This window comes from Poecilia latipinna, unplaced genomic scaffold, assembly GCF_001443285.1.
Source record: "Poecilia latipinna isolate Pla-1442-1.1 unplaced genomic scaffold, P_latipinna-1.0 Scaffold1125, whole genome shotgun sequence".
Taxonomy (NCBI): Eukaryota; Metazoa; Chordata; class Actinopteri; order Cyprinodontiformes; family Poeciliidae; genus Poecilia; species Poecilia latipinna.
In genome coordinates, this window is record NW_015113741.1 from 178,002 (window position 1) to 203,476 (window position 25,475).

Sequence of the window (25,475 nt, forward strand, 5' to 3'; positions counted from 1 at the left end):
CATCAATTTCTATACTTACTTTGACACGTTTTATTAGGGTTTTTAATCTTCCCTAATAAAATGGGAGTATTTTATTCATTCACCGATTACATGCATGACCCTTTGTATTCACCACATGTTGAAAACCTTGTATAGAATCTGCTTCGACAGTATATTGACCCCTGGCCATTAGCAGGACTGCTTGGTGTGACTCTCACATAAAATGGACATTATTGTTATCTTCCTATGTTTTCAGTTAACACATATAGGTCATAGGTATGCATTCAACATGTGTCTATACGTTACAAGGCACACGAGGGGAACACTGGAGAGGGAAACCACTCCCCTCATTCAGTGATTTTTTTTTTTTTTTCAAATACAGGCATTAGGGATTCTCGTGCGTCTTTGCTCCACATGGCGTACCCTTTGCGCCAAGAAGTCTAATAGATATTTTTTAAGCAAACAGCAAGGATCCCAGCTCAAGCCATACTTTTCCTGCGTGTGACCTCGAGCAAATGGGGCCTGCTGCTGGACTTTGAGTTGTAGACCAAAGAGGGCATGACTCCACGCTATGCTGGAGAAGATGGATGCCGCCATGTGGGAAGTAGTAGTAGACGTGTCATTCTCGCATTGCATGAGGGCCCAAGGAGCGGCCCAGGGTCCTCCCATGCAAACGGGACTCTTAATATTAAATATTGCTAATGCCAAGTTTTAATAATGTATTGTGCAAAACTCGTATATGATTGGGCCCACCCCCTTTTGCCATGCTCTTTCGTTCAACTGTGTCATCACTACAGCGCACTTATGCGCGCAAGCCCCCGCAATATCAGCGTCTCCCTGCTATGGGCGTGCGTATGCTTCAGCCGACCAATCAGAAGCCAGGCTTTGCAGAGCAAGGCACCACGAATGTGATTCTAGTGAAGACACTAGTTTGCACGGAAAACCTTTACGCACATAACTCTCATGGCATTTTCCCCCTCTCTCTCTCTCTCTCTCTCCTCACTCACTCACTCACTCTCTCTCTCTCTCTTTTCCAACACCAATCCACTCTTCCCCTCCTTTTTCTCTTCACTCCTCATTCGTTGCTGTCTCCACCCCAGATTCCCGTGCAATTTTCCCCCAATTCCCCAAACACTTAATTGAGCAATTGGGATTCCTCACGTGTGGGCTGATTTGTAGTTTGAACACGTGGCTCATTCAGAAAAAAAAAGGCCGGAATAGCGGAGGATCTTTTTTTTTTTTTTACTCCTCCTGCCCTTTCTTCTTCTTATTCCAGGCTGTAGACTCAGAGGCGGGCGCCAGCCAGCCTTACTGTGTGTGACATTCTCTGTCTCTTTGCCAAAAGGGGTTTTTGGAGGAAGAGACAAAAGTAGTTTCTCCTCTTTTTTTTTTTTTCCCTTGCCCGGCCCGCCATCGTTTTGGAGCGAGGCGAGATTAATAATTGAGCATTTATTTATTGCGCGACAGTGACTGAGGGGGGCGAGGGAGCGCAAACGCACTGTGGAGGGGCTGCCAGTTTAAATCTATCTGTGGCTCGAACCGACCGGGAAGCACGCCACAGCCGCTCCGAATAGTAGTAGTAGTAGTAAAAGGTCCAGGGGAGAAGAAGCAAGCAGGGCGATTCGGGCGCACATCCGTGAGAGAGAGCGAACAACTGTCTCTTCTTTTCTCCACCTCCCCCCTCCACCTCTCTCCAGCGTAAAGATTGTCCCGTTTCGGCGTGGAACATGAATAAGCTATACATCGGCAACGTGAGCGCAGAGGCGAGCGAGGAGGACTTGGAAAGTATCTTCAAACAGTGGAAGATTCCGCACAGTGGTCCGTTTCTCGTCAAAACTGGCTATGCGTTTGTGGATTGCCCGGACGAGAAGGCGGCGATGAGGGCCATCGATGTTCTTTCAGGTGAGATTTAATTTTAAACAATTGCCAAAACAAAAAAAAGAAAAAAAAAAGTGAAATGAAGAAATACGCACGGCCTTGCTACATGTGTCCAGATTTCTTTACGGATATCTATGTCAAATGCATGTATACTCCTGCAGGGTGGGGGTGTATCCAATTGTTTCTCTCTCTCTCTCACACACACACATACCCAAACGTACAACCTTTGCATGGCCTTTTGACACCCTGGGTTCAGACAAATGGCTTCAACCCCCCCACAGGTTTGAGTGAAATTTCTGTTATTTCCATTGATAAAATGGTGCACAATCATGAGGATATCAAGGCTTAACGCTGCTCGTAGGCAGCGAGGCCGTGTACGCCGTGTAGTGAGCGTGGAAGCCAGTGTTGTTTTTTTATTTTGTGCTACTCTTTTCAATTTCCAGCCTCCAGTTTGAACGTAAACTTTGTATCAGGTTTTCAAAGTGTAGGCCGTCGAAGTGAAGCCACTTCGCCCATTCATGCTGACAAACCAGGTGGTTTAATTGTGTTAGCGAAAATGTAGGCCAACTTACTGAGCCACACTTTTGCTTATTTTCAGACTTTTCGTCTCATTGGGGTTACGCGAATTTAGCGAAACTCGTGTAATTTCACACAATACGACTTCGTCAAACGTATACTTTAAATATCACGTCTTTGTTAAATGCACTACATCGCCATGTTCACGTATTGTTTTGGTAAGAAAGGGAAGGAACAAACGTCCTTAATTAGCTACGTTTTTTTTAATGAGGCTTGAGTTGAATGGAGGTCATGTGGTGGACAAATTAAAGTGGCTTTTTTTATTATTTCTTTAGGTAAAGTTGAACTTCATGGGAAAGTTCTGGAAGTGGAGCACTCTGTCCCTAAACGTCAAAGGTAGGTCAAATATTAAGTTTTGTAGGATAGCTTAGCTTTACTTTGAACACCAAACATTTTATTTTACAAGCAGCGTCTTGTCTATTTTTAAAGTAGTGTGTACAATACGCTGTATTATTAAACGCGCTTATTTTCGAAATGGTGCCCTTTTTAAAATTCTGAAATGTATTTTCACCCTTAATCTTGTGGGGTCAAATAAAAAGGGTGCACGGTTGTGTACTGTACTCCTTCTTTCGCCATGACTGCACAGTGCTCCTAAAACCGCTGTGAATTTGGCTTCATTTCGCCCATCCACCATATTTGTTTTCTTAAACACGCATACAGTGACTGTGTGAGCTAAAAGCACGAGGTGGCTAGTTTAACCCCTCGAAATGTGTGTTTTGAGTGCGAGTACAGGCTGAATTTGTGGCATACGGGCCTTTTGTGGAGTCGTCCATTTGAGAAGGAGCTGCCCGTCATTCTTCCCTGTCTGCCCCACGCTTCCGCCCTTCCTCAGCACGTTGTGCTGCTGTTGCATGAGATGGACTCCCAAACATGAGTGTAATTGTAGATTTTGGGGCCCTACTCACGAGAAGAAACCTTCAGTGTCAGAGTTGGAGCCTTGTAGTCACGCTTGGCGGTGGCGTATTTTATTTTTTGGAGGAAATTCTGCATATTTCTCATAAGTAACGTCACTTGAGCTCCGTCAGCCAGTTGACTGAAGTTTTAAAATATGTGTGTTGTTTTAGTGGTGACGTAATTTGCCCATAATTAATCTAGTTTAACATAAAATACATGCGTTGAATTTGCTAGTGGAAGCATTATTTTTGATGCATTACGCCAATATATGTCTTGCCTTATTAAAATGTGCATTTTTAGTAATGGCGGAAGAAGGGAATGTTTTAATTTTATTTGTAATGTTTTTACGTGTTTGGGTAGACTTGGACTGGTTGGCACATTTCTAACGTCCTCAATTAAATTATACTACAAAGTGTTGCCTCAATATATAATGCATATCTTTATTTACTCTTGCAATTTTAACAAAAAAATTACTAATGACTGACTTTCACAAGATGTGTGTGAAAGTCCAAGCCAAAGTTTCAGTAAATAACTTTTTTTTTTTCCAGATAAACAAATCTAGAAATGTATTACACTTGGTGTACTTTAAATATAAAAATGCATTTAATTTTTTTTGCAAATTACATGTGAAGAGCTAAACTTAAAAAAAAATCTGATCTTTATTACATTATATATCAAAGCAACAAAACTGAAAACAGAGCCCACAGTCCATGGCTCTTTTTTTTTTCTTAACTCCTGCGTACTCATGAGGCAACAAACCCTAGGCAAGCTCTTGACAAATGTTTGAGCTAGCTACCACATGGCGTTAGCTTGCGAGTGAAAAACTTAACTCAAATCAGTGGTATTGGCTTCAGTTTTTATTATAAATGCTGGTTACATTTATTTATGTATGTGGCCTTTTAATATAAAAAAACCCCAAAAGTATAGAATTTACTGGTCAGTGGAAATTATCTTAGTTTTATGTCCTGCAGAAGAGCAGACTATAAGGTAAAATGTATAGACTCAAAATTTCACGTGTGGCAGTAACAAGCGTTTTGACTTCCTACTCTACCCTACCCTAATATTTGTCACTGAATGTTTAGGGGGTGGGGGGAAGCGTATAAAGGAGTTTTAGGATCTTGACGTGGAATGTGTTTCTTTGGCAACTGGTGGGATTTTATTTGTAATATTTATGCTGCTTTCAGAAGCCATGTGATCTATAACTTTGGTGCTAAATCTATCTTTGCCGTCTTGTAGCATGCCCTGCAGTGTCGACTGTGGCTGCACAAAAGTCCAGTTTTTGTGCTGCTTTGTTGGCGCTAGGGGAGTTAAAACATGCTAGCCCTACGCCATGTAGGACTTTGTGATGGCCGTTGATGAGAATAGTGCTCATTATAGGCTACACACATACTTGCATGCACACACTTGCACAATGGCGAGGTGTTGGGGGGGGGGCTCTCTTTACATTCCAGCCTTGGCCAATCATTATGCCTTAACCTTTGAACTCCTCAGGAAGAGGAGGTGCTACACCACAGATCAAGGTGGGGTTGCTACATCTAGGAGGTTCATATTAGGTTAGTGTAAAGTGACACGCTACGGAGCATGATTTTGTTTTGGGTGATGCGTTTAAAAAGAAGAAAAAAAAGAAGATTTGGTGTCAGAAAAATTCTCCCTACAGCATTCAGTTAAATATCTTGGTTTACAACCAGCTTGCAGATGGCCATTTCAATCTTTTTCTTTTTTTCTTCACTTAAAAATGGCACCCACTCCTCAGTCATGTGCTCTTGTTCTTTAAAAACCCTTTAAGGAAGTAAAACACTTCACTGTTTAAGGTGAATTTACTTTACAAAATTTTAACATTCTCTAAAACTGCACTTGTATTGCAAAATTTTTTTGCAATTAAGCAATTTCAGTAAAATTAAAATGGTTTAAGCTGAAGTTATTTTGTCAGACGTATGTGTTGCGTACCAGAGAAATGCACATGTTCATGTGTCATACTTGAAGAGAACGGGGAAAAAAAACAGCATGGCCAAAATGGGGGGTGGCTGTGTGTAAAATGGCAAGTAAACGGCTCTCTTGCTCAAAGACGTATAAGCCTTTTTTTTTCTTCAGTACATAATGTGGGAAATTAAAATATTTGTATTGTTCTAATGAACTTTTTAAAAATATTTTCTCGTAAATCTAGTGTCCCATCTAGATAAATGTGCATGTTTTATCAGGGCTGTTTCTTAGAAATATCTGCTTCGTCCTGGTAGCAAAATTCTGGGTCATGAGGTCACTAAGGAGCCCACCTGTGCAGAAAAATAACTGATCTTGGGTTTTGGGTGGCCATATTTTTCAGTATGACCTCATGTTTTATGCTGTGGCTCTTTAAAAGGGGGGAGGTAGGGGAAGGGCATGATTTGTTTCGGTTGGATCAAGACTGAAATGTCCAAAAGTAGGATGCTGAACGTTAAATGCCTGATTTGCATGAAATTATTTTTTTTTGTGGGGGTGAGTAGTTAGCTTGAGGTCTGTGAGGGTCACTGGGAACCTGATCATATTCAGTCACTCAGGTCTGCATACGGCATTCAGTTGCTGTGAATGGGCGTCGAGCACGGACCTCGTGTCCCTTGTTGAATACTTCCGTATGGCTGGACTATGAACAAATGGAGAAAATACAGGTGCTCTGCATGCTTCCGTCACTTGTGTTGCCTCTTGTGGCTTTTACGGCCGCATGTGCCTAAGTACTTATGTCTGTACGCCCTCGTCTCCGCCATATGGGCCTATAGGTCTTGAGCAGGCGGCTAATGTGTGGAGTGTTGGTCCATTTTGAAAGTAAATAAGGAGCCCGGCCTCCTCCTGGCCATCACATGACGAGCCAACCACAGTCACTCGCAGGCCTCCCCTGCTTTCCCTCCCACTTTTAACCCTGCTCTGCATGTTCCTGTCAGTGGACTTGTCCGTGTCCATGGCAACAGGGCCCCACCCCCATGGGGCAGAGAGGGCCCTTGTTACCCTTGCCTAAAACAGGGCTATCCCCCACCCTCCATACCACACCCCACACATCTACACACACGCACACCTCCCCAAATGAAAGGCTTTGGCTTGGAATGTATACCCCACCACCCCAATCCCAACACATACCCTAGCTGACTTCTCGTGTGTGTGTGTGTGTGTGTGTGTGTGTGCGCGCGCGCAGCTATAGGTTAATCCAACTGGAAGTACTTTGTGCGTTTGCACATCTCGCATGGCGCTCCCACCGCAATGCGGAGCATTGGGAGCATGCAAAGGAAAGACTCTAGATGAGCCAGGAATGGCACGGCGGAGCGGAAAGGGTTGAAATTCCTGTTGAGTTATTTTTGAATTTTCTTACAATTTGCTCATTGACAATTGGGTAGTTTCCCCTTTGTTCCATTTGTCAAATTGACAGATTTGACAAATGGGGTAGCACGTGCCAGGGAAATTTTATGAATTATGGCCATTACTCTGCAAAAATGGATTTCTATGCCATATTTAAACCTTAATTCCATAAAAGGTAACATCATAATTACAATTTTTTACATTCAATTAAATTGCGTGCGTTTAGAGTTTAAGTGGTTTTATTAGCAGATGATTGTGGGAGCTTGAAACGTTACTCTTCAAGATTGTACTCTTACTGAAAAAGGTCAGCGCACCGTTTTAGATGAACTGCACGTAAATCATGTGACGTGAGGGTGAAGCTGATCTTACAGGCAGTTTGGGTTCAAAGTTCAAGCACACATGGTGTTTGTGTTCTTGCTCCCACCCTTGTCTGTACGTATGCTTTGTTAATTTGGGTAGGTGTGTGTGCGCTTTAAAATAAACTGCTGCTTTTAATGTTTAAGCTAAATCATGCAGACTAACAATTACGGAAGTCCAAAACACAGATTCACAAGTTCCATTGATTTTTGTGGAAATGAACGGATAGTCGGTGTACTCCTGCTGTTGTGTGCAAGTATGTTGGGTTATGAAACTGTGGTGGTGTGGAACCTTAAAGCTAAAAGGAATGAATTGGGGATTTTTGTCCTTGTTGTGTTTCTGGTGACGGAGCACAGCAGCACCATTGTAATTGCTGGTCTCCACTTGCTCTTGCTGTATGCACACTCTGTGTGAACAAGTACACGATTTTGACTTGTCTTGGTCCAGATTCCTGTTGGTTTCTGAGGACATTTGCATCCGCCCTCCCCGAGCAGTTTTTTTTTTTTTTTGACACCACAGCTGGGTGCTCCTGGATAAGGATCTGTTTGGGTGGAAGAGTTGGCCTAACGACTCGCTGGGGTTCCAACCTAATCATTTAGGGGAACAGAGCACATAATTTTAAATATATTGATTAGCACATAATTTTAAATATGTTGATTAGCACATAATTTTAAATATGTTGATTAGCACATAATTTTAAATATATTGATTGAAAGTAATGTTGTTGGCATGTCCGGGTGTTCTTCTAAATTATATTTTGCACAAAGGATTAAACGTGAAAATTAGGATAGTGTTAAAACTGATGACAGGAAGTGTGCTGGAAGGGAAAATTTTCTATTTTAAATGCGTTTGTTGATGCCCTTGATTGCATATTAAAGTGCCATAAACCCTGCAGAGTTTTTCTTTTTCCAAAGTCTAACATTGTTTTCTAAATGTATTGATCTTCAGTCATGTGGTTTAAGTTGAGCTCAAAAGAAACAAAAGCTGATTTTTGTGTTTTCCACTTGTAGCTTCTTGCCCTTAGTGGCATTAACAGTTTTGTCTCGCCCCCCCTCCCATTCATGTAATGTCGTCTTCTTCATCCATCCCCCACCCTCTTTCTCTCTTGTCTCTCCAGGAGCTGTAAGCTGCAGATCAGAAACATCCCGCCTCACATGCAGTGGGAGGTGAGTGCTAACAGGCTGCTAACTCCTTCCAGGGTGTGGCACAATCGGGCAGCTCAACTGGGCTCTCATTTAGTGGCCTCTGGAGTCACCTTGCCTTTGGATTTCAATTGAGCATGCACTTGATTATTTGTCTGACTGGGGCTGCAGCCAGTAGTGCGACTTAGATTTGTGCATCAAATGTTTGTGGCTGACAAGATCAAGAGATTTTTTTTTTTTTTTTCTGAACATGGTTCTTTAGTAGCTGAGGATAAGTCATGGAAATTTCCCATCATCACTCTTTCAGGAACTGTAAAAGTCAGAACGCTTGAAATGTTTTTGAAGTTGGACTTTTAAAGCCTACCTTAAGCTTTAAGCCGATATAAGACTTTATGTGGCAATTGTGAATTAAAAATATCGCGATTTAGTATTATCTACACATGAGCTTTATCAAATTTTATTTAAAACGGAAAAGCAACAATGCTGCTGCTAAAATAATACAACTCTGATTAATTTGTAATTGGTCAGAGTTTTGGTGCATTCTGTAACCAAAAGAGAATATGTCTGTTTTGGTTACAGATTCATTCACTGAGCAAGATTTGTCCAGAAATTTAAATTTTTTCCTTTAGATCTGACCTGCCAATTCAGACTTTTGACCAATTCGGATTAAATTTTGTAGTAAATATGAAGGGTGAGAAAAAATTGCTACATGTTGTGTGGATCTGGTTATGAAATGTTTGAGTCAAAACTAAGAGTTTACATATCCACAGACAAATGTGATAGTTTTCAGTCAAGTTTATTTGTACAGCACATTTCAGCAACAAGGCAGTTCAAAGTTCTTTACATCACATAAACATAAAAACATAAGACACCAATTGTAGAACCAGTAACAAGCATTGCATTTTGTCAAGAGCCATCATCAAAATTGACATGCATCAAGTATGTTGCTCAATGTTTTTAGCTTTGATTGAAAGGAACTGTGTTTCTGTTGTTATGCAATGTTTGTGGAAGTTTGTTCCAGATTTGTGGTGCTCAGAAGCTGAATGCCGCTTCTCTGTTTTAGGGTGGAGTTGCTTATTGCATGGACTATTATACCATTATTGCTGTTATGCTCTCTTTAGATTAAGACGACTGTAACGAGCTGCAATTTGTTGGTTAATTATTAGTTATCTGCTCAGGTAGCCAGCCTGTAGTAGGTTGCATAACAGACATTTTGCTTGTAGCTTGTCAGCTGTTTTTATTTTATTTTTTTAATGCATTTGTAAAAAAGGGAAAACGTATATATATTGGAGCTGCTAAAGTTTTCAAGTCAGTTTTGTCTTGATGCTTGTTTTTTATTTTTATTTTTTTAGCCAAATTAGTCTTTGTGGAGGAAAGTGTTTTTTTTTTAAGCTTATTTACTATTCACAGCAACAGGTGGGGGAAGGGCAGCTCAAGATGCACTCGTTCACCAAGCAGAAGACGACTGTGCCTGGTCTAGGTTCTCAAACTGGAATGTGGAAATTTGATGACACTTTTAAAAATCCCGATGTACCTTTTAATAAGAATACCAGCCAGTTGCCGTCTACAATGTCAAAATTGTGTGCAAATATATTTGAAGAACAAATTGAAATCTACACTTTTCACAATTTATTCCTATCCTTATGTCTTTCAATCTTTGCTTGTAAAGGTACATACACATGTTAAGGGGATGGATATTTAAATGTATTTATTTTGTATATATAATTTCCCTGCAGTTGTCTGTAAAATTGTTTGATGTATCCAAAATTATTCTGAACCACATTCATCTTATAAAACTGAAACATAGTGTTGGCATAAGCCACATTGCTGAGGTTAACCATTACCTCAGGTCTGGAATTATTGTGCAGATTTATGAATTCAGTGTAGTATACTTTTATTCTGGAAGTCGGCCTCTGTGCTTATTTATTTAAAGTTTTCAAGAAAATGCGAAGCCGTCTGGTTGCGTAAATTACATGATCTTCAGGTGGATTTGTACAGCAGATTTTGGAAGCACTGGCGCGGGTAAAGTGACCCTCTGTCTGTGTTCATGCCGTTTGCTGCTCCATTAAGGGTTAACTTTGTGTTAAAATGTATATCACTTGAAGTCAGAGTTCACAGCCTTCCTCTGGATAAACGTGCTGAGGCTTGGACCTCAGTCGGTCTGCCTTTGTTGTTTTGTGCGTAGGAAAGTGTTGTTCATTCACATAAGTGTTCTGCCCAAGTGAATATTACTTCCTTTTCTTAGGCCATGCAAATTAATGCATCAGCTTCTTAAAAAGCAATCTTTTTGTCCAATCCCACTGTCTGAGTGTGGAATTTCGTGCTGCTTTATGTGACACCCCCCACCTCCACCCTGCTTTGCAGAGGTTTAACTGTGATAACATGTGCTTGCACTGTCGTCTTTATCATCTGCTTCATAAGCACAAACAAAGCCAAATGAGAATTTTCTTATTGCACAACGCGTGCTTGCACTGCTCCAAATCTTGGAGGTTAATGCACAGCTTTAACATTTCGGTGTGATTCAGAAACTGATCAAATGGCTGCAGACGAGCCCTCGTTTTGTAATGGTGGGCTCGCTTTGCCTACGCACGTCCCTTTAATGCAGCTCCAGTATGTTCCTAGCATGTAGCAAGACGGCTTGTTTTTCCTGTTGTGAATGGAAGAGGGTGGGGGAAAAAAAAAAGTTGCAGGGTTCGAATCGGCAGAATAGTAAGGTCTTTTGATAAAACAGCCTTGCGTTATGTGTAGTAACGTATATAAGTCAATGAGCGTGTGAAGCTTTCTGAAAAAGGAGAATGTGGACCGAGTAGTGGCGTGTTCACAAGCTGTTGTGGGTGGGTGGGCCTGGACTGCTTCCCCTTCCCCTCCATGTGCGCTGATTCACAGAATGTGTAGCATGAACCCACACCCCTCCCCCCAGCTGCTGCTTCCTGCTGGAATGCACCCCACCCTTTCCTGAATGGCCTGGATTTCCATTGGTCCCATCAGGCGGACGGGCGGCTGCAGAAGCCAGCCAGCGAGGCTCGTCTTCAGGGGAACTGTATCAGCGGCGGGAGCAGCCAATGACGGGGAGCACAGATGGCAGGGAGGCGGGAGGTTGCCTGGTTGGTGGTTTATTAGAGTTAGGGAGGTGGGGGCAGGGGGACGCAGTCTTGTTGGCTGGAAAGTGGGGTTGAGCTCTCGAGGGGGTGTGGCCATGAGTTCGACTGAGCATGGTCAGAGGTCCTAGCTTAGCTTACAAGCCTGCTCTGCTTCTCGCCAACTCGCCACCACATCCATGAATTAAAATTAAAAGCCTGTGTTCTTCAATGTTTGGTAGATGGAAAACTTATAGCTTCTCAACTATATAAATAAAAAAATTTGTCTGTAATTTTCTCATTAATCTCTTAAATTAGTTGCGTTTGGATTTCTTTTTGTAGCTTTAAATTCTTTTTCCTACACCATAACTATGGTGTAGACCACAAATCTCAGTCATAATGTACTTTTTCAATATATTTCCTGTCAGATTCTTCACTTTATAGCTGTATGTATTGTTTTTGTAACTTTAAGGTTTGGGTTATTTATATATTCTTTTAAATAACTCTGTTCCTGACAACAAATGAGTCAGTGTGGTATTTGTCTTTCTTTAGCTCCCTTCACAGTGGATGGACGCATAAGTTTTTTTTTTTCTCCAAGATTTAATTTATATTTTTATTCTTTTGTAATAATTCAGCTCCTTAGCCACAATTGGCTCATTTTGCACAGATATTCTTCGAAAAAGCAGCAAATTACTCAAAATATACAAAATTACTAGACTAAGAATTCATCAGCTTTTATCTGAACCAGTTGCTCTTAAACATCTACATCTTAATAATTTGAGCATAAAGTTGTCAGATAAATAGATTTTCTTCTTTATTCTCAGGTTTTGGACGGTATGCTCGCACAGTATGGTGCAGTAGAGAGTTGTGAACAAGGTAAATGGCTTTGATTTTTATTTTTTTATTTTTTTTTTCATATTTCTTTTCTTTCCCCACATTGCATTTTATTGTGGTCAATTTATTTAATCTATTCTTGCCACGTTGAGCTGCTTAAGTTGCACGTATGTTCAGAAACTGCTAAAGGGTTAAGTGGATTCATGTGAATAATTTTGAACTGTATGAAAACTCAACATTAAGCCAGATGGTAAATGTTTTCGGGCTTTTGTTTTCAACTCAAAATTCATTATAATCCAAAATCTGTGTGCAAGCCACGCAGGTAATTATATGAATTCTTTGATGTTCAGTTTTTTTCATGCCTTCCTGTAGCCTTTAAGCAGCTCTTAAGACATTCAAACACTAAATGAGCACAACAAACAAGCTTCTAAAGTGTTTTTGTCCAGTTAGTACTGCAAATAGGTCTTCTTTTCTACATCAGTGCAGTGTTGTCGAACTGCTTAGTGCTGGTTTTGGCACACACTCCTTTGAGAGAAAGAGCTAGGGCGTTAGCCAGGACAATTATTTTCTGCAGCTCTTTTTCAATTTGGACAGATTATGGCTCTTATGTTTTGTTTTGTTTTTTCCAAAAAGATGTCTTGAGGGGCTTTAAAAAAAACACCAAATATTTGTACAGGATCCATGTGACTGAATTTTGGAAAAAAAGAAAAAAGTTAGATGTGATAGTAGCAGCATTTTAAATACTGAAAATAAAACAATGGGCAGAGAATATCAAATTTATCATTGAATTTTCAAGAAATTGCTAAGAATCTGAGAGCTTGAAGTGTAATTTAAAACGGTCATGATGCTTCCGACACCGAGTGTGGTAAAACGGATAAAAGTTGGGAAGAAAATGTACCATTCAAGTGGTGACAAATATTCACACGATTGTTCCTCATGTTAGACATAATTTACTGATGAGGCTACTTTTGTACTAAAGAGCATTTTTAAAAGTATTTTAAACGTTCATGGCCTTCGCTGCATTTTCATTACTGCAATAAAAAGAAGCGTACACATTGCAGATGGCTGTAGGTATTGTGTTGGAAAATCTTGCAAAAAGGAACAGTGATGTTAAATACGCAACATTGTACTGCTAGGATAATAAGGTCCAGTGATGACGACGATATGGAAACGAGGAATTTGAGCATTAAAGTAAAATCTGTGACAATATTGTAGAAGTTGTGAATTTAGTTTTTTCCCTTTCCACCGACTTTTATAGTGAGAGTCGGACCCTGCTGACCACTGCTGCTTCCCACCTCCTTCATGTGACACATTTAGCAATCACTGCAGCTCCTCAGTAGACTTGTGCACACTGTTGCTGTAAAATTAGTCTGTGAGCTTTTCACATTTTAAAAGTAAAGCTCTTAGTTGTATCTGGGCAAAAGTTGTTCTCCTGCTCAACAAACCAGGAGAAAACCATCAGAAAGATGGTTTGGGTGCAAAGGTCATCAGAAAAAGAGCTGCATATTGGTGATAAACTGGAACTTGATTAGTCTCTTATACTGAGTTGAACCTGTGAAGGAGCATTAACTCTCCTGTGGGAACTAAATGTCAGCAGTTTGTCAAAGCTAACCATTTAATGCAGTGTGAAGTTTAAGTTTATATATGAAGACTATTTGGACTAAAAACCTTTTTATTCACATCCATATTAAATGTGTGTGCTTTTAATTTCTCACAAAATATTATTAAACTAAAAAGTGGAGTTTATGGAGCTTTAAACCTCATAAATTTAAATTGATTTCAAACAAGTTTTTTAAAAATAAAACAAGAGAAAACGTTTATACAAAACAAAACTGGCTTATCACTGTAGTGTTTGAAAAGGAGCAGGAAAACGTGAAATCTTATTTAATCATACCTTTTTCTCAATTTAATGAAATGTATTACTTGCGTCTCTATCAGAAATTTGTCATTGAAACCATGTTATGGTAGTCATATGGCTGTTTAATATACTGTGCCAAAGAATCAGCAAATAAATTATATTGCATGAACAAAATGATTACAAACTGACTCTCGTAACAAGATGAGAAAATCTACCGGTTCCTTGCCAAAACTGTTAAATTAATTTTGAGCCAGATGTTTTTAATATAACCTGATCAACATGCCTGATTAATAGATGCCAAGTATTTTTATTTATTTTTTTAATAGATCCTGGGTTTATGGAAAAAAAATTCTTTTGGGCACTAGGAAATGATCATTTTCACAGTGAAAAAAATAAAGAAACTAAGAAAATGTGAAGTACTGCCAAGAGTGACCATTGTAAATAAGTGGATTTTTGTATACGGATTGTCATTAAACGGGCAAACATAACATTGGTGCCTTCAGTCTGCTGTGAAATAAGTGAAGGTTTGACGTAGCATCTTCTGTCCTCTAGTCTTTGGGACTATTCCTATTAAATCTGACTGCATGCCTCTTTCCCCCCACAGTAAACACTGATACAGAGACTGCAGTAGTGAATGTTCGATACGCAGCTCGGGACCATGCAAGGCTGTAAGTAAACATTTGCCTTGACTTTGTTTTATTATCCTTTTGCACCAGCATTTCTTTAGTTCTTTTAATTCCTCCAATGTGCCATGTTTCTGCTGTCTCAAAGTCAGTCTAGCTAAATTTGACATCCAATCAATGGCGAAAGGAGGGAATATGTGTGTTGGAAAGGTGGGGATTAAATTAGCCATCTGGTGCCCCCTGGTGTACATCGGTTGTATTACATTTTTTTGCGCTTCACGAAACCCTAAATCCTTGAGGCTGACACGGGATCGCTGACCCTCATCTGTCCTGTAACTTTCCACAGAGCAATGGAGAAGCTCAATGGATCAATGATGGAGAACTATGCCTTGAAAGTGTCATATATCCCAGATGAGACGGCTGCACCAGAGGGTCCTCCTTCAGGGGGTCGGAGAGGCTTCAACGCTCGCGGACCTCCCCGTCCTGGCTCTCCGGGTTTGGGTGCGCGTCCCAAAGTGCAGTCTGACATCCCGCTGCGCGTGCTGGTACCCACGCAGTTTGTAGGAGCAATCATTGGCAAGGAGGGCGCCACCATACGGAATATCACCAAACAGACCCACTCAAAGTACGTACACGGAGGTCAGGATTTAAACTGAACCTAGAAGATTTTATTGTTGAGCATCTTGGAAATTTTGACTAATTTTGGTCGCATCTACATGACAGGATCGACATCCATCGGAAAGAAAATGCAGGCGCAGCAGAAAAACCCATTACGATTCACTCCACCCCTGACGGTTGTTCAAACGCCTGCAGAACCATCATGGATATCATGCAGAAGGAAGCAGTTGACACAAAGTTGTGAGTTCTCTTAGGAAAAAAAAACCTGAGAAACTAAATAGTGTTGTGTGGTTGAGTTTCACGTGTTTGTTTCTCTACCTATTTAAAAACCAGATGCATAAAAATTAATCCTCAAGAGTTACTGTCTAGCAACTTTTAGATGTTTTTTGTTATCAACTCACCCAAATCAAATGGTTGAATCACCTCCTCAGCAGGTCATCAAATTATACAAAAGCCTGCTAATTTAATTCAGATGTTTGGTCACACTAAACAATCAAATGACACATTTTAACTAGTTTGTGTTGCTAGTTGACATCCCTTTTTTTTTTTGTAAGAACTTCCACAGCACCCACCCCTGCACTTTTTGGAGTCACTCTTCAGAGTTTACACCCATGACCTACTTCCTATTTAATTGTTGGACTGATCTGGTGGATACATCTGCTGGTGTCTTTAATCATTCAATGTAAAATTAGTCATCAAGATTTTATGTTATGTGCCATCTTCAAGTTGTGTATATATAAAAAAATTTTACGTTACTAGACGTAATCTGTGGCTCTTAATATCTAAAGACATTTCCCATGGAAGATATACTTCATATTGAAGGCAGTAAGAGTTTGACTAAATTACCAAAAACAATACTTTTTTTTATAAACTGACTATAAAGCTATTTTAATAAAGTTGCACAAGGCATTTTCTGCTATGTCTTAATTCTGAGCTTTCTGAACGGTTTAGTAGCTGAACCAAACCTTTTCCACTGTTCTTTCTAGATGTTCAGAGATATGATGTTAGCCAAGAAGTCCAGAAAAATTAAACTCGAAGCAAAATAAGTTCATGTTTTCTGAGATTTCAGGTGCAAACACCGAATGTCAGTAATTTCTCTTAACATGAAACCTCCTTTCTCCAAAGAAATATCAGATGTCTGAAACAAATTGATGTTTTAAGGCTGCAAAACTTGGTGTAGTTTTTGATGGCAAATAACTAATGCAACATTTCATTGTTGACACACCTTATAGAAGCATTCAACCGTTAAAGCTTCAGGACATTACAGGAAGTTGTGAGGACACCGTCTTTAAATGTCAGTAAGCTAAATGTAGCCTGCCGTACAGGCCTTTCCTTCCGTGGTGACAGTACTGCAGTGTTTAAGCATTCAACACATAAACACATAGTCAATGAATTCTCCCTTTCAGGTCAGTATTTATTTCAAGAAAAAGGGGTTTTGTTAACCTGCTATGAGAAGGAAACAGACTGACTGCTTGACTGGGGCCTCATCTGCAGAAATGCAGGTGCTGCTATATTGGTGAAAGGGCCAAAAAAAAAAAGTCCAACCTCTAGATTTACCAGTTTGTTTTCCAACTCCAGCCTGCAGTCATGAGATATGAATCTTTGAAGAACAAGATGTAACCACCTTAAATGAGCTTCTTCTGTTGAGTGTCTGGGCTTTTAAATGGGTTGAGGAGCTTTGAGAAAAGCTGCAGTTCGTTCATCATTCAGGGAGACTGGACCTGCAGTGGATAATGGTTTCTTCCATTGCACAGAGAATAAAAATGGCGATGGTGAGCAGTCGCACAGGTTTCATGGTTAAATTACAAAAATGGAAGACTCTACACTTGAATTTCTGGTCTGAGACTAGATGAAAACAAGCTGGTATGTTGGCAACAGATTGGAGCTGCTGTGCATGTTTTATTGTGAAAGGATGTGCTTAATTGGCCAGTAATGTCTCTCCCAGTGAAAGCTATGGTTTGGATCACTTCAGAACAAAATAAACATAACCTGTCTTTGCCACTCTCTTGCCGTCCCACCAGCTGCAACATTACGAAACCCTTTTCTGGCTAAATGTCAAAATAAAAGCGCTCCTTGTTCCATTCATTCAGAAGTTCAACACTTGCTGCTACGCTTTGCTGCAGACACTATTATTTATAACTTTAGATGTGAACATCTGTATAATTGAGAACAATGGTTTGAATGTGGATTTATTAAATGGTTTCCTGAGGAAGAGAATGATTCATCATTCCTGACCATGAAAGATCTTCAACAGGTAAACATACCTGAGAAAAAAATAAATTCTGAGCACAGACAGTGTACCCGCAGAAAGCAGAAATGGATTAAGTTGACTAATCTGAAATATATTGACCTATGAATATGTTGAATCATTTCTGTGTTGTGTATTTGGATGTTCTGTATTTGTAAACGTATCACGCCGTCATCGATTACAGCACTGAGGAGATCCCACTGAAGATCCTTGCACACAACAACTTTGTAGGACGATTAATAGGAAAAGAAGGCCGCAACCTTAAGAAAATCGAGCAAGACACGGGGACCAAGATCACAATCTCACCGTAAGAAAGTTTGACCCTGTTCACTGCTGTTGTCTCCAGTAAATTCACAAAGACGGCAGTCGGCATTGCATCAACTCTGTGCTTTTTGTTGCTATTGTTCGTAGTATGTTTATATTTCACAGTTTGTGTTTTTTTTACTTTCCAGGCTCCAGGATCTCACCTTGTACAACCCAGAGCGGACAATCACAATAAAGGGCTCGATTGAAGCGTGCTCCAGGGCTGAGGAGGAGGTGATGAAGAAGATCAGGGAATCCTACGATAGCGACATGGCTGCTATGAATGTAAGAATCAACAGGGTTGAGCCACTTTATCCTTATTGTTTTGTTTCATGAAATGGGCTTTTAAAATTAATACCAGGCAGCAATATTACATGTACGAATTATTTAATATTATTAGGATATTTCTTATCCTGTAATTGACCCACAAACTCTAGTGTAACTACAGATGTCAAAAAGCAAAGCATAAATGTGAATCTTCCCGTTGACATCCTTTTTATTTATGGCCACATTTAAAACATTTGTAGATTTGTATTAATCTTTAGTTAAATCCTGGTGGTGTTTAAATAAACCCATCTGTTAAACACAAAATCTGTGCCATAAATCTATTTCTAACTTTTTAATAAAGCCCCCAATATATATTCCGTTGCCCTCATCTTGCTGTAATGTATGTCAAATACATTAGTTCACTTTTATATCTGACAGTAATCCTAAAGAACTGCAACTCTCTCAAATTACATGGTCTGACACCAAATTAAACGTTCCTACCTTTTTATGCAAGAATTGTTTCAAACACAAAAGTGCCACCTAGAGGTAAAACTAAGGTAATATTCAAAATACCAAAATTTGTGGCATCAATTAAAAAGAAAGTTCAGGTTAACTCCTGAACAAACTGATTTTAATGCATTTGTGCACACCACCTCTTTATTAATGCTTAAATATGTAATGTATTGTTCTTTGTATTAAAAGAGGAAATGTTTGAATTGTATACCGTTCTGTTTTATCCTCCATTTTACTTCCTATAAAGTTTGTTTTCTGTATGATATGAGCGTGTTTGTGCCCAGTTTTGAAACTACTGACTTTAAAAAGGCAGAAAAGAGCCAAAAGTTCTGCTTTAGTAAGTAAAATGCTTAATTCCTTATCGGCGTATCTGTTGAACTCGACTGCTATGGCAGCACTTTCAGATCCTGAAATATCATGTGAAGATGACTTAATATTTCATCTTGATACTTGTAGTGCTTCAGGACAAACTGTAATGTTTGGATTAATGAACAAATTCAGTGAACTTTTTCTTTTAACGATTACTGAAAAAGTAATCGTTTTTCAGTAATCCTTAAGGTATTTTTTTTAATTTTACCTTAAGTATTTTTTATTGCCGGTAGGATGAATATGCATTACTTGAATTGTAGGAAATCTTACGAGCCGAGGTTCATTTTATGCGCCTGGTTTTTGAAAACTTTTGTGGAAGTTGCTCAGATTTTTTTTATTTTTTGGGAGTACGGCGGTGTCAAAATGAAAAAGTAGGATGCTTGACAAGTGCATTTGAATAGTCACCAGTTAATATACTACCATTTTATTTACAGCTCCAATCCAACCTCATTCCTGGCTTGAATCTGAACGCTTTGGGTTTGTTCCCCAGTGGAGCACCAGGCATGGGTCCCTCCATGGCCAACGTCTCGCCTCCTGGAGCTCACGGTGGATGCTCGTATGGCGTAAGTGACAAGTCTGCCGCCTATTAACACTTCCAACACTACAAAGCCAAGAACTGTTGACTCGGTTTTCTAAATTGTTGGGTGAGGCCTGTGAAGTCTGCAACTGAAACGAAAGCAGAAATCGGTCTTGAGCAACAGAGTTTCACGTTTCCTTTTTCCCCTCTAGTGCAGTCCTTATGGGGCTGAGGGGCCATTTTGGGCTTCTATGCTGTCGGCAAGCAGCCAGCCACTTGCTGTAAGTCACCCATCCCAAAGTGCTTTGCACGGCTTGTGGCTGCTCGCTGCGAGATTAGGGGTTTGGGTTTGCTGTAAAGTTCTCCTTCATTTCCCCATATATTGGGATTTAGGCAAACTCTCTAAATACGCAGTGAGTGCGAGAAGGATGGCAGACTCCAATATTAACGTGACCTTAGTGGTTTCTCTGATACGCTGTATACCAAAAAAGCTAAGCAGGCGAATGGTTTTTATAACCTCTACCAAACATCTGCATCTCTGAAAATATTGTCTTATTGCATAAACAGCAGAGTTCTACCAGGCATGAACAATCGACAGTGTCTACATTGCCTTGTAGAAAGTATTCACTCTTAAATTTTGTCACATTTTTGTGGTGACGTTACAATCACAAACGTCAGTGCATGATTAGGTTTTATCTGTAAGATCAACACAAAGCAATTCATAATTGTGAAATTGGAGAAAAAGGGTACTTTTTTTTTATTTATTTAAATTTTAAGAACATAATTTTAACAGTCCTGATGCTGTTTAGAGGGACACGATGCAGTGCTTATGTCTTTCTTTGAACTCTAGCTTTATTTGTGCCACTCTTCCACAAAGGCCAGATTTGTGGAGTGTGCAGGTCATAGTTGTCTTTAAAGCATTCTCCCACCATGTGCACTAATTTTAACAAATGCACACTGCAATTTTAAGATTTGTCAAAGTTTGAAAACCATGTTTTGTTGTTTTATTTTTAAAACTCTGTATTGGCCCACCAAACAAAATCCACATAAATGCTTTGAAGCTTGTCGTTGTAGCAAAGATGTGAACATTCAAGAATAATTGTATATTAGAATTAAATGAGTGAATGGCAAGCAACACATAAAAAACAACAAATGAGTGTTTATGCTGACCTTGTCTAGAGAACTCAATTTGGTTTTTGGTGAATGTTGATTTCTAAACTATAGAGCCTCTTTACGTTACTAAATCAAAGCTTTTCATGGAGTGCAATTAAACGAGACTTTTCGGTGTTCCCTTTTCTTTACATATTCAAGTTTTCACCAACATGTTTCTACATCATGCTGTTCATCTTGGACTAATCACATCCCTACATGTTTTTACACTGATCTAATCCAACAGTTTAGAGATTAATAATAGAAATTGTACCTTTTGTCTCTCTTCTAGATAGAAGCTACTCCTTTTCAGCTACTAATTTCAAGTGTCTACATTCAACTCTTACAGAATAGTGCAGCTTCTGCTTGATCCCTTATCTGCCTTGGCACATCGGTGGCTGGAGCTGTAGCGTCGGTCCCATTTGAGTCTTCCAGTCACATTTGTAACCTTTTGTTTCGCTCAGCAGGGCCAGCCGGAGTCTGAGACAGTTCACCTGTTCATTCCTGCGCTTGCAGTGGGAGCCATCATTGGGAAACAGGGCCAACACATCAAACAGCTGTCACACTTTGCAGGAGCCTCAATCAAGGTGAGGAGAAAAGTTGTGTTGATAGGAGGTAGACGTCTGGGTGTAGGCTGCCGTTAATGCTGCGTTTTACCTGTTTTCAGATCGCTCCAGCAGAAGGAATGGATGCCAAGCAGAGGATGGTCATCATCGTCGGGCCACCAGAAGCTCAGTTTAAGGTGGAGAACCTTGAGACTTGCTGATTTAAAAGTTTGGAAGTTGTATCTCTCACATGACTTAGAAGGTTGTCCTATTTGACGTTGCTCGGCTGGAAAGAGCAAATGTTAAAATTGGTTAAAAGTTAGTTTTATTTAATCTCTACTTGAACCTTTCTGTCTTCAGGCTCAGTGTCGCATCTTTGGCAAGCTTAAAGAGGAGAACTTTTTTGGGCCGAAAGAAGAGGTGAAGCTGGAAGCGCACATCAAGGTTCCCTCTTTTGCTGCTGGACGCGTCATTGGGAAAGGTGGAAAAACGGTAAATATAGCTTCATAGATGGATGCTCCTGGATGTTGGGCTTGGTTGGGGGGGGGGATCTGAATTGTGCACCAGTAATAAGTATACAATATGTGACTGCAGGTGAATGAGCTGCAGAACTTGACCTGTGCAGAAGTGGTGGTTCCCAGGGACCAGACCCCTGACGAGAACGACCAGGTCATAGTGAAGATCAGTGGACACTTCTTTGCATGCCAGGTGGGTCAAGGAAATCATAGATGTACAAGGCAACAGTTTTCAAGATGTGTAAACATTTCACTGTAAAAAAAAAAAAATAAATAAATAAAAAAACCTGTGACCAATTACACGAATGTCTAAAAATACAAAACCAAAACTCTGACATTAAGTTTATTCATTCGACTTAATCTTCATTTAAACTATATTTCTCCTCTGGAGTAGTTGAAGTCACAGCAAAACTTGGTATTAAGTGAATCTGATTACATGCATGCAGTTGTTGGACAAAAACTGTTAAAAGTGAAAGATATAACTTCTACAGCAGTGTCTTTCAAAAGAAAAAGCAATAAATTTGCATTCATTTGCTTTTCTAAAGGAGTTTTTTTTTTTTTTTTTTTTACTTTACATTGTTGTAACTGAAAGATCTCTTGGGGGCATGTTCATGTCAGTTATCTGAAAAATAAATAAATGCAGTAAAGTAATTTCAACATTTTTTTTTTTTTTTTTCCCCCCTTGATGGTCCACCATCTTCCTGAAGACAAAAGCAAGTACAGAACAACTAAATGTGTGCAAAAATAATAAAAACAAGCCAACCGTACATATTTGCAGCAAATTTAACAAAACATTCAGTGGGGGAACTTGTAGTCTCAGCCATATTTACAAATGAATCCTAAAATTCCAATGATGAGTTTTGAGGACACTAATGTTCTTCTATCTGGTTTAGTTGGCCCAGAGGAAGATTCAGGAGATCCTGACTCAGGTGAGGAGGCAGCAGCATCAACAGCAGCAGCAGCCCAAGTCTCCATCGGGCGGCCAGCCTCCGACGCCACGCAGGAAGTGAAGCTCCAGCAAGCTCTAGAAGAACGGCGACTGGATCCGTCGTGAAACTCGAAAGATGAACAGATGTAGAAAAGCTCATAGGGGGAAAAGAAAAATGACAGTGGATCCTAATGCACATCTCAGGGGTCAAGGTCATCGGAACCAAACATCCACCCCTCCCTGAACAACTTGATGACTTTAAAGTGAGGGTGACGACACCGTACACCTCTTAAGCTCCACCCACTTCACGTCTCTGCGTCTGCTGTGAGAATGTACTTTAGAGGGCTTTCGCCAACATCACCTGCCCTCCGTTCAACCCCTTCCTTTACCCCCTCCTTGGGTGTAGTTTGTTTTTTATTTGGTTCTTTTTACACTAAAACTATGAGGAAGAAATACAGACCCCCCCCCTTCCCTACACCCCTTTTTTTATCACCCCCTATGGTGTGGTACCTTAAAGATGTTTAGGTTGTTTAGTTTTTCTTAATTGGTTAAAGCTTTCTCACGAGTTTTTCCGTGGAAAGAGAAAAGGCATTGCTTGGTCCTGGTCGGACCAACAGAGGTTTAGTTGGGGGGAGGGTTGGCTCTGGCCAGGTGGGCCACATTTAGGGGAAAAAATTCTTGTTTTAGGACAGGACCCCTGTGAGGGTCGGTTATATATCAGGCGTCCTGCCCTCGGAATGAAAGTGGCATTTTTTTAAAGAAAAATTCGGATGCATTTTATAGATAGACCTATATAAATAGATCGATATATAAATATAAATACATATATATATATATATTTAGTAGAGCGGGCATCGCTGCGACTGACACCTTTGGAGAAAAGGGTGCCGAGCTGCTGCCCTGAAAAACCAATTTATGCATTTTGTTTAACTACCTCAGGATCTAGTACCTCAGAAGAGAAAAAAAATGATTATATGGAGAAAAAAAAAGTTCCTTTCTTTTTATTTTGCTTTTGTGGTATTTTGTATACTTTATAAAGCTGATAGTCTTTGAACATTTTTATTTTTTTAAGAAAATTTAAAATTTCCGGGTCAGCTGCCAACTGACCTTGCCTTCAACTCTGGTGCTTTAGGCGGCATTGTACATGTGGATGTGTGAACAAAGATGACTCTGTACATAAAATTTATTTGTACATAGCAGCCTTGCAGCAAGAGTTGGCGCCCCCTCACCCCCTCAGCTGGCGGCTGACGGAGAAGTATATAGAGAAAAAAATTGCCTCAGTTTTTTTCCCCATTGACGGTCCACCATCTTCTTGAAGACAAAAGCAAGTACAGAACAACTAAACGCATGCAAAAAAAAAAAAAAAGCCAACCATACATATTTGCAGCAATGCCATTTATTTTGGGGTTTCGCTGGTAGTTTTAATGTCAAATTCTTTTTGCCTTCTTATTGAGGGCTGCGGTCAGGATGCTGCAGCTCAAACTGTGATGGGTCCTCCCTGTAGCTGTTGTCGGAGCATCTGTATTTTTTATTTTTTACTTCCCTCTCTTGGTCTGTTTCATTTCTGGGTCATCCGGCGCCGTATTGCTAACGCTATCCTGGTAAGGTTCAAACTCTGCCATAGTGACGTGGCCATCAAGTCATTCATTTTCTTTTCATGGTGAGTCGGGGGAGTGGCACAGATGGATGCATTTTTACGTTTTGGGCTTGGAGAAAGTGAGCTGTCCTTTTTTGCAACTTGATTAGATAAATTTTTTATTTTTTTTGGTTGCTCATCCAGGGGAAAACAAGTTAAATGACGCATAATTGTGAATGAGCCCCCCCCCGCCCCCCACCCCACTCGGACAGGAAGCAAAAATCCTAAACAGTAATTTTATTTCCTTTTTGTTTCCGTGCCGAATGTAAATATATATTGATTGTGGTAAAGTGCTAGAGTGTATCCATGCTTCCACAGTAGAACGCAGTCTACCTCAGCTGAGGGGGGAGAGGGGTAGGGGAGGGAGTTGCTGTGGCACTGGACGCCTCACCCCGCCCCCACTGAGCGCCAGCGCGCACCAATACCTCAGTACCCCGAACACTTGTTTCTACCTGGGTGCGCCCTTCTGACGTCACGCTTAACCGAGGGGCACAAGTGATGCTTAAAATGATCCTCCTGATACCCACCCTCCCCTCATCCAGTTTGTTTTTGATCTACCTCTTTAGACACATATTTGAATTGGAGGCATTCTACCATTTGTTAGGCCCCGCCCCCATCACCCATCCCTTCCCACACACCCACACACAAACTTTTGTGCACCTCCCCAGAAAAGAAACGAAAATTTAAACTAATGAACTCTGTAGAATTGAGAATAATGGAAAGTGATAGAAATGTTTTCTTTTGATCAGTGTTTATATATACTCCTTTTTGGCTTTGAGATCCTCAATGATTATTCCTTACTGCTTTCTGTTTTTGGTGGTGTGGCTTACATGTATTCAAACTTTTTTTCTTTCTTTCTGGAAAATAAATCAAATCTTTTGATTTTTGCTTTCAGTCTAATGCAAAATAGGACCTGTTTTTGTTTTATTTCCTCTTTCAGATTTATAAGACTTAAAGACAAGAAAATGCAAGTCTGTTTTGTCTTTCACAAGATGCTACACTCGCTGATTTGATGGCATTTTTCGGTTAGCGTTTCTTGGTTGTGTAATGTGGAACATTTTTTTTTTGGTATGGGACAAATTAGAGGGACTGAATCTGTTTATGGAAAAGTGATCGATCTTCAGCATGATGTTCTCTCCTCCCCCTCTCTGCAACCATACTTGTGCCCCGTCACCTCCCCACAACCACACAGCTCCACTTGTCAAATGCCTCTAAATAAAAAAAAATAATAAAAAAAAAATAAAGTTCTTTTTTTTTTTGTTTTAATATTGATGACAGAAGTGGGTCCTTTGTTTTATGCACGTCGTTTCCTTGAGGTCTGCACAATT

General features: G+C 40.1%; 1 protein-coding gene across 3 annotated transcripts; it reads left to right on the forward strand.

The window, feature by feature from the left end:
* Positions 1 to 25,406, forward strand: igf2bp3 (insulin-like growth factor 2 mRNA binding protein 3). 3 transcript variants are annotated; one of them, XM_015052658.1, is made up of 16 exons: positions 1 to 1,881; positions 2,709 to 2,769; positions 8,123 to 8,171; positions 12,049 to 12,100; positions 14,521 to 14,584; positions 14,886 to 15,164; positions 15,263 to 15,397; positions 17,590 to 17,712; positions 17,858 to 17,993; positions 19,292 to 19,420; positions 19,587 to 19,655; positions 20,991 to 21,110; positions 21,191 to 21,265; positions 21,429 to 21,560; positions 21,663 to 21,776; positions 22,477 to 25,406. In XM_015052658.1, exons 1-16 carry the CDS (start codon positions 1,707 to 1,709, stop codon positions 22,591 to 22,593), a joined length of 1,830 nt encoding a protein of 609 aa, XP_014908144.1. In that variant the 5' UTR covers positions 1 to 1,706; the 3' UTR covers positions 22,594 to 25,406. The 3 variants fall into 3 exon arrangements, with proteins under 3 accessions (XP_014908144.1, XP_014908145.1, XP_014908146.1); XM_015052659.1 differs by lacking the exon at positions 19,587 to 19,655 and having other exon boundaries at positions 8 to 1,881; positions 20,988 to 21,110; XM_015052660.1 differs by lacking the exon at positions 19,587 to 19,655 and having other exon boundaries at positions 93 to 1,881.
* Positions 25,407 to 25,475: the final 69 nt, after the last annotated feature.